This window comes from Salvelinus namaycush, unplaced genomic scaffold (assembly GCF_016432855.1).
Source record: "Salvelinus namaycush isolate Seneca unplaced genomic scaffold, SaNama_1.0 Scaffold427, whole genome shotgun sequence".
Taxonomy (NCBI): domain Eukaryota; kingdom Metazoa; phylum Chordata; class Actinopteri; order Salmoniformes; family Salmonidae; genus Salvelinus; species Salvelinus namaycush.
Genome location: NW_024061117.1, coordinates 57,740 through 74,399, shown reverse-complemented (window position 1 = coordinate 74,399; position 16,660 = coordinate 57,740). Strand labels below are relative to the sequence as shown.

Sequence of the window (16,660 nt, the reverse complement as noted above, 5' to 3'; positions counted from 1 at the left end):
GTCTCATAATGTTGTTTATTCCAGGTGGAGTGGTTTCAGTCCCATAATGTTGTTTATTCCAGGTGGAGTGGTTTCAGTCCCATAATGTTGTTTATTCCAGGTGGAGTGGTTTCAGTCTCATAATGTTGTTTATTCCAGGTGGAGTGGTTTCAGTCTCATAATGTTGTTTATTCCAGGTGGTTTCAGTCTCATAATGTTCTTTATTCCAGGTGGAGTTGTTTCAGTCCCATAATGTTGTTTATTCCAGGTGGAGTGGTTTCAGTCCCATATTGTTGTTTATTCCAGGTGGAGTGGTTTCAGTCTCATAATGTTGTTTATTCCAGGTGGAGTGGTTTCAGTGTCATAATGTTGTTTATTCCAGGTGGTTTCAGTCTCATAATGTTCTTTATTCCAGGTGGAGTTGTTTCAGTCCCATAATGTTGTTTATTCCAGGTGGAGTGGTTTCAGTCCAATATTGTTGTTTATTCCAGGTGGAGTGGTTTCAGTCTCATAATGTTGTTTATTCCAGGTGGAGTGGTTTCAGTCTCATAATGTTGTTTATTCCAGGTGGTTTCAGTCTCATAATGTTGTTTATTCCAGGTGGAGTGGTTTCAGTCCCATAATGTTGTTTATTCCAGGTGGAGTGGTTTCAGTCCCATAATGTTGTTTATTCCAGGTGGAATGGTTTCAGTCTCATAATGTTGTTTATTCCAGGTGGAATGGTTTCAGTCCCATAATGTTGTTTATTCCAGGTGGAGTGGTTTCAGTCCCATAATGTTGTTTATTCCAGGTGGAGTGGTTTCAGTCCCATAATGTTGTTTATTCCAGGTGGAATGGTTTCAGTCCCATAATGTTGTTTATTCCAGGTGGAGTGGTTTCAGTCTCATAATGTTGTTTATTCCAGTTGGAATGGTTTCAGTCCCATATTGTTGTTTATTCCAGGTGGAGTGGTTTCAGTCTCATAATGTTGTTTATTCCAGGTGGTTTCAGTCTCATAATGTTCTTTATTCCAGGTGGTTGTTTCAGTCCCATAATGTTGTTTATTCCAGGTGGAGTGGTTTCAGTCTCATAATGTTGTTTATTCCAGGTGGTTTCAGTCTCATAATGTTCTTTATTCCAGGTGGTTGTTTCAGTCCAATATTGTTGTTTATTCCAGGTGGAGTGGTTTCAGTCTCATAATGTTGTTTATTCCAGGTGGAGTGGTTTCAGTCTCATAATGTTGTTTATTCCAGGTGGTTTCAGTCTCATAATGTTGTTTATTCCAGGTGGAGTGGTTTCAGTCCCATAATGTTGTTTATTCCAGGTGGAGTGGTTTCAGTCTCATAATGTTGTTTATTCCAGGTGGAATGGTTTCAGTCCCATATAGTTGTTTATTCCAGGTGGAGTGGTTTCAGTCTCATAATATTGTTTATTCCAGGTGGAGTGGTCTCAGTGTCATAATGTTGTTTATTCCAGGTGGAGTGGTTTCAGTCCCATAATGTTGTTTATTCCAGGTGGAATGGTTTCAGTCTCATAATGTTGTTTATTCCAGGTGGAGTGGTTTCAGTCCCATAATGTTGTTTATTCCAGGTGGAGTGGTTTCAGTCCCATAATGTTGTTTATTCCAGGTGGAGTGGTTTCAGTCTCATAATGTTGTTTATTCCAGGTGGAGTGGTTTCAGTCTCATAATGTTGTTTATTCCAGGTGGTTTCAGTCTCATAATGTTCTTTATTCCAGGTGGAGTTGTTTCAGTCCCATAATGTTGTTTATTCCAGGTGGAGTGGTTTCAGTCCCATATTGTTGTTTATTCCAGGTGGAGTGGTTTCAGTCTCATAATGTTGTTTATTCCAGGTGGAGTGGTTTCAGTGTCATAATGTTGTTTATTCCAGGTGGTTTCAGTCTCATAATGTTCTTTATTCCAGGTGGAGTTGTTTCAGTCCCATAATGTTGTTTATTCCAGGTGGAGTGGTTTCAGTCCAATATTGTTGTTTATTCCAGGTGGAGTGGTTTCAGTCTCATAATGTTGTTTATTCCAGGTGGAGTGGTTTCAGTCTCATAATGTTGTTTATTCCAGGTGGTTTCAGTCTCATAATGTTGTTTATTCCAGGTGGAGTGGTTTCAGTCCCATAATGTTGTTTATTCCAGGTGGAGTGGTTTCAGTCCCATAATGTTGTTTATTCCAGGTGGAATGGTTTCAGTCTCATAATGTTGTTTATTCCAGGTGGAATGGTTTCAGTCCCATAATGTTGTTTATTCCAGGTGGAGTGGTTTCAGTCCCATAATGTTGTTTATTCCAGGTGGAGTGGTTTCAGTCCCATAATGTTGTTTATTCCAGGTGGAATGGTTTCAGTCCCATAATGTTGTTTATTCCAGGTGGAGTGGTTTCAGTCTCATAATGTTGTTTATTCCAGTTGGAATGGTTTCAGTCCCATATTGTTGTTTATTCCAGGTGGAGTGGTTTCAGTCTCATAATGTTGTTTATTCCAGGTGGTTTCAGTCTCATAATGTTCTTTATTCCAGGTGGTTGTTTCAGTCCCATAATGTTGTTTATTCCAGGTGGAGTGGTTTCAGTCTCATAATGTTGTTTATTCCAGGTGGTTTCAGTCTCATAATGTTCTTTATTCCAGGTGGTTGTTTCAGTCCCATATTGTTGTTTATTCCAGGTGGAGTGGTTTCAGTCTCATAATGTTGTTTATTCCAGGTGGTTTCAGTCTCATAATGTTGTTTATTCCAGGTGGTTTCAGTCTCATAATGTTGTTTATTCCAGGTGGTTTCAGTCTCATAATGTTCTTTATTCCAGGTGGTTGTTTCAGTCCCATATTGTTGTTTATTCCAGGTGGAGTGGTTTCAGTCTCATAATGTTGTTTATTCCAGGTGGTTTCAGTCTCATAATGTTGTTTATTCCAGGTGGAGTGGTTTCAGTGTCATAATGTTGTTTATTACAGATGGAGTGGTTTCAGTCCCATACTGTTGTTTATTCCAGGTGGTTTCAGTCTCATAATGTTGTTTATTCCAGGTGGAATGGTTTCAGTCCCATAATGTTGTTTATTCCAGGTGGAATGGTTTCAGTCCCATAATGTTGTTTATTCCAGGTGGAGTTGTTTCAGTCCCATAATGTTGTTGGCAGAATACTTGAGATATACAAGATGGGGGCGTACACTTTTTTTGGATTACTTCATGGAGCAACAATAACAGCATTTTCTAAATTCAAACTGACCCCCCTGCAACTGGACAAAGACATGTAATGGGACTCCTGTTTCCTCGAGGACGAAGACGGTATCGGCAAGTTTTGGTCGAAAATCCTCTGTGTTACACCCAACAGTACCTAACCCGGTAACTCTCAGTATAATGGATACCACCTTCTTTTGGTTAAATCACATTATCTGGTGTTACAATCTATAGCTAAGTCTGTGGAGGGGGGAGGGGGGACGGGGGTCTTGGAAAAAGCAGAACTATGATGAAATGAATGGATCACACACTAATAAAAATCAAAAATGTTAAATGGACGTTGTGATGTGTAGAATATCATGTCTAAGGTAGAATGTTGCAAATGAGTGGATCATGATCTTTTGAGCTAGTTTTCTGCATTACGTGTGTATGACTGTTATTAATATGATGAATATGATGAAATTAACTCATGTTTTGTATATTTAAACATTTGTCTTTCTAAAACATTTACAATTGACCCTATTTGATAACGTTGTGATGTGGAACTACAAGTTCACTCTGTTGGGACTACAAGTTCCATCTGCCCTTAGTCTAGTTAAGTAATTCTGCTGCTGGTCGACCAACCATGTTCACTCTGTTGGTGTGTTGACGTGAATTCTCCTCGCAGTTCCCGGGAGCAGCGCACAGGTAAAAACATATTTGTTATAAACATTGTTCATTGATATAAACTGGGAAACATAATTTATATTTGTATAGCATGACCAACACCAACGTGTGTAAGTTAGTGGTGTGCTAGAAATATTGTACCTTGTTATCTAATTTAGTGACCGCACAACGACGTTACATAACTTCTTGTTTGGTAACATCCATGTGCCTGCTAGTTCATGTCCATTCATGCAAGTTAGCAGTAACTTTTGTATATAGCTTTGCATGCAAGTTATCCGTAAATTAGTTCTTGCCAGTTACAAATTGCAAGACATGTCAACACTGTTAATTGAAAAATGTGAAAGTTAGCTACCTAGTTAATTAGCTAGCTAACTAACGTTACATCACACATACATCGACTTTGGTTACATAGTTGATCCGCCCATAGTGCGTGTAGAAACTGATCACTGTCCTCTATTTGGTCTCCTTATCCTTCTCTATCTGTCCCCCCCTTGTCGTACTCCCCCTGTCCGTCTCTGTCCCCCTTTCCCTCTCGATCTGTCCCGTTTCTGTCTCTGCCACTGTCTCTGTCTCATTTCCCTCTCCTACCCCTGTCCCTCTCTATCCACTGTCCCTCTCCATTTGTCTCTCTGTCTATCCCTTGTTCAGAAGCACACCATCACCATGCCTGAGGGTCCAGAGTTACACTTGGCCAGTCTGTTTGTCAACAGGATGTGTGGGGGGGTGGTCTTCACCGGCCCAGTACAAAAATCAGAGGTCAGTAAGAACCCTGAGGTCTCCTTCTCCTGCCCGGCATACACCATCATCGCCACCTCCAGAGGCAAGGAGGTTCGCCTCACTCTAACCCCCCAGGAGAGTGACTCTGCCCTGGGGAGATGCAGGCGGTAGGTAACCTAGAAGTTCGAGGCGGAATAGTCACCACAAGGTTACTTGTTCAAGGTTACTGTTTTTTGTGGTGGTGGACCAAAAAATATGAAGTTACTTTGAAAGATGGACAACTAAGTACCATTCTGTTGTCAGGGTTAAGGCAGGTCAGGCCAACCTGGTCCAGACCATGGACATCGTCTTCCGTTTCGGAATGTCTGGATTCTTCCGTTTCACCACGGAGGCGGAGCTTCCTAAACATTCCCACCTGCGGTTCTACACCAACGAGAAGCCCTGTAAGGTTCTGAGCTTTGTGGACACACGCCGCTTTGGCAGCTGGCAACCCAACGGGACCTGGCAATCCAACCGAGGGCCCTGTATCATGTTTGAGTACCTGAGCTACAGGTAGCCATTGTTCAAACTCCAGAAACTAATAGAAGATGAAATGGACCAGCATTACACAGTGGGATTAGCTACTGTTAGAACAACAGGGGCCAAACATCGGCATTAAAGCGTCTATTCTAAATCACCTGTTCTTGTTTGTTGTCTACAAATCCTCCCACCATTTTGTAGAGGATGGGCCTATATGACCGCTGTTCTACATTGCTGTACGTCGTTTCTGTTCCAGGGAGAACGTCCTGTCCCACCTGGCCGACAGAGCGTTCGACCGGCCCATCTGTGAGGCTCTGTTGAACCAGAAGTACTTTAACGGCATCGGCAACTACCTGAGAGCAGAGATCCTCTTTAGGTGACCCACATCAATCACACTGCCCCAACATCTATGTTAACCGGGATTTAGACTGTGATATTGTTTTAGTAGTAGAACCATGTGATGGTCAGCTATTGTGAGTCAAAAACGAAACTACCAACACCATTGTTGTACAAGCACATTTTCCAGCTATGACATTTCTTTCCTTCTCTGAGTAAAAATTCCCTAGAACTCTTCGTCCTTGTGAGAAACAGACCTTCTTCTGATATAATGAGCGTTAATTGAGTTACTCTTTCTTCTGTTCTTTCAGATTAAACATCCCTCCCTTTGTGAAGGCTCGGACGGTTCTGGAAGGACTTCAAACACATCTGTCTGACGAGGACCGGAAGTCAGTTGTCAAAGAGGAGGTCACAGACACCGAGGTCAAAGAGGAGATCACAGACACCGAGATCAAAGAGGAGGTCACAGACAGAGAAGTGAGAGGGCAGGCCAGGCTCACTGACCATTGCATGCTTCAATCCCTGGCTCTTTCCCATTGTGTCCTCTATACTTCCCTCGCTTCTCATTGAAGGAGAAGATCCCAAGGCAAAGAACCCTTTACTACACAGTAGAGCTGACAGCATGCTACTACACAGTAGAGCTGACAGCATGCTACTACACAGTAGAGCTGACAGCATGCTACTACACAGTAGAGCTGACAGCATGCTACTACACAGTAGAGCTGACAGCATGCTACTACACAGTAGAGCTGACAGCATGCTACTACACAGTAGAGCTGACAGCATGCTACTACACAGTAGAGCTGACAGCATGCTACTACACAGTAGAGCTGACAGCATGCTACTACACAGTAGAGCTGACAGCATGCTACTACACAGTAGAGCTGACAGCATGCTACTACACAGTAGAGCTGACAGCGTGCTACTACACAGTAGAGCTGACAGCGTGCTACTACACAGTAGAGCTGACAGCGTGCTACTACACAGTAGAGCTGACAGCGTGCTACTACACAGTAGAGCTGACAGCGTGCTACTACACAGTAGAGCTGACAGCGTGCTACTACACAGTAGAGCTGACAGCGTGCTACTACACAGTAGAGCTGACAGCGTGCTACTACACAGTAGAGCTGACAGCGTGCTACTACACAGTAGAGCTGACAGCGTGCTACTACACAGTAGAGCTGACAGCGTGCTACTACACAGTAGAGCTGACAGCGTGCTACTACACAGTAGAGCTGACAGCGTGCTACTACACAGTAGAGCTGACAGCGTGCTACTACACAGTAGAGCTGACAGCGTGCTACTACACAGTAGAGCTGACAGCGTGCTACTACACAGTAGAGCTGACAGCGTGCTACTACACAGTAGAGCTGACAGCGTGCTACTACACAGTAGAGCTGACAGCGTGCTACTACACAGTAGAGCTGACAGCGTGCTACTACACAGTAGAGCTGACAGCGTGCTACTACACAGTAGAGCTGACAGCGTGCTACTACACAGTAGAGCTGACAGCGTGCTACTACACAGTAGAGCTGACAGCGTGCTACTACACAGTAGAGCTGACAGCGTGCTACTACACAGTAGAGCTGACAGCGTGCTACTACACAGTAGAGCTGACAGCGTGCTACTACACAGTAGAGCTGACAGCGTGCTACTACACAGTAGAGCTGACAGCGTGCTACTACACAGTAGAGCTGACAGCGTGCTACTACACAGTAGAGCTGACAGCGTGCTACTACACAGTAGAGCTGACAGCGTGCTACTACACAGTAGAGCTGACAGCGTGCTACTACACAGTAGAGCTGACAGCGTGCTACTACACAGTAGAGCTGACAGCGTGCTACTACACAGTAGAGCTGACAGCGTGCTACTACACAGTAGAGCTGACAGCGTGCTACTACACAGTAGAGCTGACAGCGTGCTACTACACAGTAGAGCTGACAGCGTGCTACTACACAGTAGAGCTGACAGCGTGCTACTACACAGTAGAGCTGACAGCGTGCTACTACACAGTAGAGCTGACAGCGTGCTACTACACAGTAGAGCTGACAGCGTGCTACTACACAGTAGAGCTGACAGCGTGCTACTACACAGTAGAGCTGACAGCGTGCTACTACACAGTAGAGCTGACAGCGTGCTACTACACAGTAGAGCTGACAGCGTGCTACTACACAGTAGAGCTGACAGCGTGCTACTACACAGTAGAGCTGACAGCGTGCTACTACACAGTAGAGCTGACAGCGTGCTACTACACAGTAGAGCTGACAGCGTGCTACTACACAGTAGAGCTGACAGCGTGCTACTACACAGTAGAGCTGACAGCGTGCTACTACACAGTAGAGCTGACAGCGTGCTACTACACAGTAGAGCTGACAGCGTGCTACTACACAGTAGAGCTGACAGCGTGCTACTACACAGTAGAGCTGACAGCGTGCTACTACACAGTAGAGCTGACAGCGTGCTACTACACAGTAGAGCTGACAGCGTGCTACTACACAGTAGAGCTGACAGCGTGCTACTACACAGTAGAGCTGACAGCATGCTACTACACAGTAGAGCTGACAGCACAGCACAGGGTTGGGGAGTAGCGGATTACATTTAAGGGATTACAAAAACCGGTAACTAATCCATTACATTACCAGAAAAACTAGATTACTGTTACATTCAGAAAGGATGTTTGCGGGGGGAAAAATCTCAAGTTTTAAGTTTGTTCCACCTGAGTGAGTCTGACCACCGATCAGAGACCACTATGATGACACACCAAATGTGTTTTATGGATCGTGGGAAAATAGCAGGAATAGGCTTTTGTAGGCTACAGTCCAAGCTATGTCTTCCAATGGTGCGACTGCTGTCGGCATCCAAAGATGATCCAATTTGAATAAAGGCTTGGAGGAAAGGACGACGGCAGTGGTGTAGCCTACGGCGATACGGATATCACTTATTATTGATGTCTACATAGAGCATTGATGTGAATCACACTGCTGCTCTCTCATTTAGCTATTTACGCCTTACGGATAGTGGTTGTTGTGGACGGCTGTTCACAAATCAAAATGTGTATTTCAACCCAATAATGGTTGAATTCAAGAAGTTTAAGCTGCCTATCAATCATTGTTATTATTATTACATGTAGTAGAAAGTGATGGGTTAGAAGAAGCCTACATAACCAACCCATAAAGTAACATTGAACATCCATATATGGCCAGCTATGTAAACTTTAACATGGATTTATCCTGCAATAGATGTGGTTCAACTGGTAACATACATTTATGTCTTCTTCTAATGCCTCTTAAGGGGAAAGTAATCTAAAAGTAACTGAATGTAATCAGATTACTTTTACTGAGTTTGGGTAATCCAAAAGTTAAGTTACTGGTTACAATTTTGGGCAGGTAACTAGTAACTAACGGATTACATTTAGAAAGTAACCTAACCAACCCTGACTACACAGTATAGCTGATGGCGCGATGCTACGCGGTATAGCTGATGGCGCGATGCTATGCTGTATAGCTGATGGCGCGATGCTATGCTGTATAGCTGATGGCGCGATGCTACGCGGTATAGCTGATGGCGCGATGCTACGCGGTATAGCTGATGGCGCGATGCTACGCGGTATAGCTGATGGCGCGATGCTACGCGGTATAGCTGATGGCGCGATGCTAGGCGGTAGTCTTTCTGTTATTCATATTCAACTAACTACTGTTTCCTGTGTTGATCAGATCTCAGACAGAGCTGCTGTGAAGGAGGATGAGAGTGAGACTCCTGACCTGCTCCGTCTCTGTCACACAGTACCTCTGGAGGTCATCAAGTTAGGTACAATAATACACACAGTTTTCCATTAACTATCAAGTTGTGTACAGTATCGCTCCGCTGTACAATATCATTTTGCTGTTGTGAAGTTGGGTGCAACTGAACTGTTGGGTATTAACTGAACTGGAATGATCGCTCATAGAAATGACCCTAACTGGCTTGTTAAACCCAACCTATTACAAGTCTCAATTTCCTGACAGACACACTAGTCATTTTACGTGACCACCAACCCAGTAACGTTATGAATCAACAGCTCTTGGACAAAGGAAAGAGATTGGTAATGGAGAAGTCATAGTGGCCTCATTTTAATTTCCTGTTCTTCCATCTATTGTTTCAACTCCTTCCTTCCCATGTATAACACCCTATTCTCCACAGCAGGGGTCTGAAACTAGATTCAGCTGCGGGATCTTTTTTGGGGGGGCAGACTTATAGCTTATGTCATGTTATTCACAGACAGTTTGCGGTTTTCAAAGCTAATTTACTGTAATTCAGTTTTTTTTTTGCCATGGCTTATGACGTGTTAATATACTATCTGGGGGGGGGTATGAGCTTTAGGGGGCCCCCAACCCCGCCCCAAACATTTTTTGGGGGGAAGAATGTCCTTTTATGAAGTCACCAGTGCTGACCGCCACGGCTAATAACATTTCCAGAGGAAACACTGGTGTTCCCTCTGTATGATGACCTTTATTAGGTGGTAAAGCTTATGCTTCCTCGCTGTTTTTGTTTAATGTTGGTTCGTGATATGAACTATATTGTTGGAATACAATACTAGTAAAGAACAAGGCCCTCGCACTATTAAAGCCCCACAATTCCCTGCTTTATTGACAACGTTTCAATCCCAAACGGATCTTCGTCGGGTCAAACACACTGAGTTTTCACATCCCAAAATATACACATTTCACCTCACATGACCATGATGCATGGTGGATGGCGAAAACAATGTGTATCTCTAATTATTTGATATCAATGAGATGGGCAGATGTAGTAGTTACAGACAATATATAAACTCAGCAAAAAAAAGAAACGTCCCTTTTTTCAGGACCCTGTCTTTCAAAGATAATTTGTAAAAAATCCAAATAATTTAGCAGATCTTCATTGTAAAGGGTTTAAACACTGTTTCCCATGCTTGTTCAATGAACCATAAACAATTAATTGACATGCTCCTGTGGAACGGTCGTTAAGACACTAACAGCTTACAGACGGTAGGCAATTAAGGTCACAGTTATGAAAACTTAGGACACTAAAGAGGCCTTTCTACTGACTTAAAAACAACAAAAGAAAGATGCCCAGGGTCCCTGCTCATCTGCGTGAACGTGCCTTAGGCATGCTGCAAGGAGGCATGAGGACTGCAGATGTGGCCAGGGCAATAAATTGCAATGTCCGTACTGTGAGACGCCTAAGACAGCGATACAGGGAGACAGGACGGACAGCTAATCGTCCTCGCAGTGGCAGACCACGTGAAACAACACCTGCACAGGATCGGTACATCCGAACATCACACCTGCGGGACAGGTACAGGATGGCAACAACAACTGCCCGAGTTACACCAGGAACGCACAATCCCTCCATCAGTGCTCAGACTGTCTGCAATAGGCTGAGAGAGGCTGGACTGAGGGCTTGTAGGCCTGTTGTAAGGCAGGTCCTCACCAGACATCACCGGCAACAACGTCGCCTATGGGCACAAACCCACCGTCGCTGGACCAGACAGGTCTGGCCAAAAGTGCTCTTCTCTGATGAGTCGAGGTTTTGTCTCACCAGGGTTGATGGTCGGATTCGCGTTTATCGTCAAAGGAATGAGCGTTACACCGAGGCCTGTACTCTAGAGCGGGATCGATTTGGAGGTGGAGGGTCCGTCATGGTCTGGGGTTGTGTGTCACAGCATCATCAGACTGAGCTTGTTGTCATTGCAGGCAATCTGAATGCTGTGTGTTACAGGGAAGACATCCTCCTCCCTCATGTGGTACCCTTCCTGCAGGCTCATCCTGACATGACCCTCCAGCATGACAATGCCACCAGCCATACTGCTCGTTCTGTGCGTGATTTCCTGCAAGACAGGAATGTCAGTGTTCTGCCATGGCCAACGAAGAGCCCGGATCTCAATCCCATTGAGCACGTCTGGAACCTGTTGGATCGAAGGGTGAGGGCTAGGGCCATTCCCTCCAGAAATGTCCGGGAACTTGCAGGTGCCTTGGTGGAAGAGTGGGGTAACATCTCACAGCAAGAACTGGCAAATCTGGTGCAGTCCATGAGGAGGAGATGCACTGCAGTACTTAATGCAGCTGGAGGCCACACCAGATACTGACTGTTACTTTTGTTCAGGGACACATTATTCCATTTGTTAGTCACATGTCTGAGTTGTTGAATCGTGTTATGTTCATACAAATATTTACACATGTTCAGTTTGCTGAAAATAAATAGAGTTGACAGTGAGAGGACGGTTCTTTTTTTGCTCAGTTTATTTACAAAATGACCAAGTAGGAATGTGAGCACTCAGTTTGTTTGTTTGACCTGACAAAGATCAGTTTTGGGTGGAAACGTCAATGAAGCAGTGAATTGTGGGGCTTTAACAGTGTGAGGACCTTCTTGTTCTTTACTAGTATTCTTCATTAGCCCTGCACCTATGTTTTTAAGGATGTGCGTATGACCACAACCCTTTTCTATACAATACAATGTTTCAGAGCCTTGCTCATTTCCTGTCTTTTTGAATAGAACGGTTCCATTCAGGCCATTCAGTTCTATTCTAGGATTCCTTCCCTGTATTGTGTTATTAGGTGGTACGACCCAGAGAATAAGGCTATATTTTATTAACGGTTACGACCCAGAGAATAAGGCTATATTTTATTAACGGTTACGACCCAGAGAATAAGGCTATATTTTATTAACGGTTACGACCCAGAGAATAAGGCTATATTTTATTAACGGTTACGACCCAGAGAATAAGGCTATATTTTATTAACGGTTACGACCCAGAGAATAAGGCTATATTTTATTAACGGTTACGACCCAGAGAATAAGGCTATATTTTATTAACGGTTACGACCCAGAGAATAAGGCTATATTTTATTAACGGTTACGACCCAGAGAATAAGGCTATATTTTATTTACGGTTACGACCCAGAGAATAAGGCTATATTTTATTAACAGTTACGACCCAGAGAATAAGGCTATATTTTATTAACGGTTACGACCCAGAGAATAAGGCTATATTTTATTAACGGTTACGACCTAGAGAATAAGGCTATATTTTATTAACGGTTACGACCCAGAGAATAAGGCTCTATTTTATTAACGGTTACGACCCAGAGAATAAGGCTATATTTTATTAACGGTTACGACCCAGAGAATAAGGCTATATTTTATTAACGGTTACGACCTAGAGAATAAGGCTATATTTTATTAACGGTTACGACCCAGAGAATAAGGCTATATTTTATTAACGGTTACGACCCAGAGAATAAGGCTATATTTTATTAACGGTTACGACCCAGAGAATAAGGCCTTATTATTATTTTATATTTTATTCATGTTTTGTGTTATTAGGTGGTAAAGGTTACGACCCAGAGAAAATGGACTACACTGACTTTAAAGCGTGGCTCCAGTGTTACTGTGTGAAGGGGATGAAGTCTGTAAGAGATCACAATGGCAGAACTATGTGGTTCAAGGTGAGCACACACACACACACACACACACCTGCCTTTTAGACAGCTCATGTAATGTGATTGTTTTGTCTGGTTTCAGGGAGACCCAGGTTCCATGGCTCCTAAAGGTGAGGCACTAGCAGAGCCTAAAACAGAACAGAACCCTTCCACAATCCCAACAGTCTTTTACTCTTGTTAGTGGTGAACAAGGCCATGCCATTCCTAAGAAACTGACTGACGGTATAGAATGCATCAGTAATACCAGTCAAAGTCATTGGGTTGATCTCTTCTCATCGTCTAGATGCCATATCTCCCAAAACAAAGATGACAGTGAAGAAAGAGGATGACCATGATTATAAAGGGGGAAAAGAGGTGAGTTGGGATTGTCTCCCCAGCTACTTTAACTGTACAGTTAAAAACATGAGCACGCCTCCCATCTCATCCCTCGTCAGGTAAAGAAGGCCCGCTCTGAGAGCACGATGAAGCCAAAATACATAAAGGAAACAGTGGAGAAAAAGGAAGTCCCTCAGAGACGAGCAGGAAGGAGGAAGTGAAAGTAAACTCCTCAGCAGAAGAGAACCAGTACAGAGACCAATGAGGTGAGAAGCTTTTTTGATAGTTTGTCCTTCAACTTTGCCTGCGTCATGTGATTTGTAATGATTATGAATCCTCCCGTGTTCCAGCCCCACAGACGTGGCGTGGGAGAGGGACCAGAAACCGTGCCAGACAGAAGAAGAATATTGTCCGTTTTTATGCAGGAAACAAATGTGTATTTTAATTTTTTTGCTTTCAATCCAGAAGCTGCAGACACAGAGCTAGTACTGAATGGCCCCATTTTGTTTTTTAACTGTCCATGATATATGTTCTATGCAAGAGAAATCCCTTTTTATGTACCATGTAATAAATGTTTGATATCATTTTGGTCTGCTTGCTTTGAGTGCTGTGTGACGCAAAGGAATATTGAGAGCTGTTTTTAAAGTAATATAAATCATTTATTTACTTATTTCTTAAATCTGTGCTTCATTAAGGATTTATAGCCTTTCATGCATTTGGTACAGCATTGCAACGGCAGGATATTGGTTTTAATTTCCGGGACCACCCATGCGTAAACATTTACTCATGCATGACTAAGTTGCTTTGGATAAAAGCTTCTGCTAAAACGTTTCTAGAAAGGCCCAACCTCTTTCCCTCTTTGGTGTATAGTCAATATTGGACCTGACCTCAACTTCCCCCAAAATGGTTTATTAATACATTTTCAAGTTCCTGTGCACTCTCCTCAAACAATAGCATGGTATTCTTTCACTGTAATAGCTACTGTAAATTGGACAGTGCAGTTAAATTAACAAGAATTTAAGTTTTCTGCCCATATCAGGTATGTCCTGGGAAATGTTATTGACTTAAAACCTCATGCTAATCGGGGGGGACTGATCCAGTAGAGGTTAATGCAAATGTCACTGAAATATCAACTAATTTGAATCATTGTAAATGTTTAGACTTTGGGAGTACTTTTTTAGTGTTGCTGACCATGTGATAGGTTTACAAATCAAATGCCCACTGGACCGTGAAAAACAAGTTAACCTTTATTGTAATTTAGATTTGTTTGTTGTTAGATAACATACTGTAGCTACCTCAACCAATGTCTGTAATTTCACAACAACTGCTAGCTAGCAGGCTCAGTTAAATACACATCCACCTAGATATAGCCACGTCTCATAGTCACGTCATGAGATTTGTAAATGCAAGAGGAATATAATATGAATTGAAAGGAGTTTCCCTTCTCCCCATTTAGTTTCTGGTGCAGCACAGACCTTATCCAGATGGTGGGACAAAGGCATTTCCTAACAAACCTGCTAGCTTTCTTTGTTGTTACTTTTAAGGTTGGAACCAACACGCAACAGTGCCTCTGGCAGGAAGAGAAGCAAGAATAATGTGTCCACCAGCTCAGGGACAAGCTACACTATTCACAGCCCTGTCTAATGTTCAATGTAAATACATTGTATTGTTTAAAACATTTACAAATAAAAGGAAATGTATGGTTTAAACATTTATTTGTGTTAGCAATAATTCCCTAAGTTTATATCATTAAGCCTTTATGAATGACCGAAGAGGTCTGACTTTAAATTAAGTAGAGGGTCATGAGTCTTTATAAATGTCTTATGAATGACCGAAGGGGTCTCACTCCAAACTAAGTATTACAGGACACGACATAAAGTGTCAATTAAATAGGTTATTAACGTTCTGATGATTTATGAAGGTTCTCTGATGATCCACAGGTTACAGTAGGGTGTGAGAGGTATTTAAATCGGTTAATGGACCTGCGTGTGTGTCAGAACCAAGATGATTTGGAGCAGTCCAACCTGAGTATACCTCACCGGGTGTTCCTCTTCTGTTCCCATGGAGACCAGGGCTTGAAATAATAAAGTGTATTTTTTTGGAACCAAGTTACATGTTCCTCAGTACACAAACACATCAATAACTATCCATGGTGCTGGACCCAGTCAGGTCTTTAACAGAACTATATAACTATCCATGGTGCTGGTCCCAGTCAGGTCTTTAACAGAACTATATAACTATCCATGGTGCTGGCCCAGTCAGGTCTTTAACAGAACTATATAACTATCCATGGTGCTGGACCCAGTCAGGTCTTTAACAGAACTATATAACTATCCATGGTGCTGGGCCCAGTCAGGTCTTTAACAGAACAATATAACTATCCATGGTGCTGGACCCAGTCAGGTCTTTAACAGAACAATATAACTATCCATGGTGCTGGACCCAGTCAGGTCTTTAACAGAACTATATAACTATCCATGGTGCTGGCCCAGTCAGGTCTTTAACAGAACTATATAACTATCCATGGTGCTGGACCCAGTCAGGTCTTTAACAGAACTATATAACTATCCATGGTGCTGGTCCAGTCAGGTCTTTAACAGAACAATATAACTATCCATGGTGCTGGTCCAGTCAGGTCTTTAACAGAACTATATAACTATCCATGGTCCTGGACCCAGTCAGGTCTTTAACAGAACAATATAACTATCCATGGTCCTGGACCCAGTCAGGTCTTTAACAGAACAATATAACTATCCATGGTGCTGGGCCCAGTCAGGTCTTTAACAGAACTATATAACTATCCATGGTGCTGGGTCCAGTCAGGTCTTTAACAGAACTATATAACTATCCATGGTGCTGGGTCCAGTCAGGTCTTTAACAGAACAATATAACTATCCATGGTGCTGGACCCAGTCAGGTCTTTAACAGAACCATATAACTATCCATGGTGCTGGACCCAGTCAGGTCTTTAACAGAACAATATAACTATCCATGGTGCTGGACCCAGTCAGGTCTTTAACAGAACTATATAACTATCCATGGTGCTGGTCCAGTCAGGTCTTTAACAGAACTATATAACTATCCATGGTGCTGGACCCAGTCAGGTCTTTAACAGAACTATATAACTATCCATGGTGCTGGACCCAGTCAGGTCTTTAACAGAACAATATAACTATCCATGGTGCTGGACCCAGTCAGGTCTTTACCAGAACTATATAACTATCCATGGTGCTGGGTCCAGTCAGGTCTTTAACAGAACAATATAACTATCCATGGTGCTGGACCCAGTCAGGTCTTTAACAGAACTATATAACTATCCATGGTGCTGGACCCAGTCAGGTCTTTAACAGAACTATATAACTATCCATGGTGCTGGACCCAGTCAGGTCTTTAACAGAACTATATAACTATCCATGGTGCTGGACCCAGTCAGGTCTTTAACAGAACTATATAACTATCCATGGTGCTGGACCCAGTCAGGTCTTTACCAGAACTATATAACTATCCATGGTGCTGGTCCA

At 43.0% G+C, this 16,660-nt stretch overlaps 1 protein-coding gene across 2 annotated transcripts; it reads left to right on the top strand.

The window, feature by feature from the left end:
- The first annotated feature begins 3,702 nt into the window (after nt 1–3,702).
- neil1 (nei-like DNA glycosylase 1) lies at nt 3,703–14,852 on the top strand. Of its 2 annotated transcripts, none has more exons than XM_038986194.1 (11): nt 3,703–3,813; nt 4,441–4,676; nt 4,813–5,061; nt 5,285–5,404; nt 5,676–5,841; nt 9,078–9,171; nt 12,709–12,830; nt 12,907–12,934; nt 13,108–13,178; nt 13,259–13,405; nt 14,684–14,852. In XM_038986194.1, exons 2-10 carry the CDS (start codon nt 4,456–4,458, stop codon nt 13,358–13,360), a joined length of 1,173 nt encoding a protein of 390 aa, XP_038842122.1. In that variant the 5' UTR covers nt 3,703–3,813; nt 4,441–4,455; the 3' UTR covers nt 13,361–13,405; nt 14,684–14,852. The 2 variants fall into 2 exon arrangements, with proteins under 2 accessions (XP_038842122.1, XP_038842121.1); XM_038986193.1 differs by lacking the exon at nt 14,684–14,852 and adding an exon at nt 13,490–13,728.
- The last annotated feature ends 1,808 nt before the right edge of the window (nt 14,853–16,660 follow it).

Bases quoted from the DNA above. Each gene is read 5' to 3' on its own strand.
- neil1 (XM_038986194.1), top strand. From the start codon at position 4,456: ATGCCTGAGGGTCCAGAGTTACACTTGGCCAGTCTGTTTGTCAACAGG. The intron at 4,677-4,812 runs GTAGGTAACCTA...TTCTGTTGTCAG, and splicing joins GCCCTGGGGAGATGCAGGCG to GGTTAAGGCAGGTCAGGCCA. The intron at 12,935-13,107 runs GTGAGGCACTAG...CTCATCGTCTAG, and splicing joins AGGTTCCATGGCTCCTAAAG to ATGCCATATCTCCCAAAACA.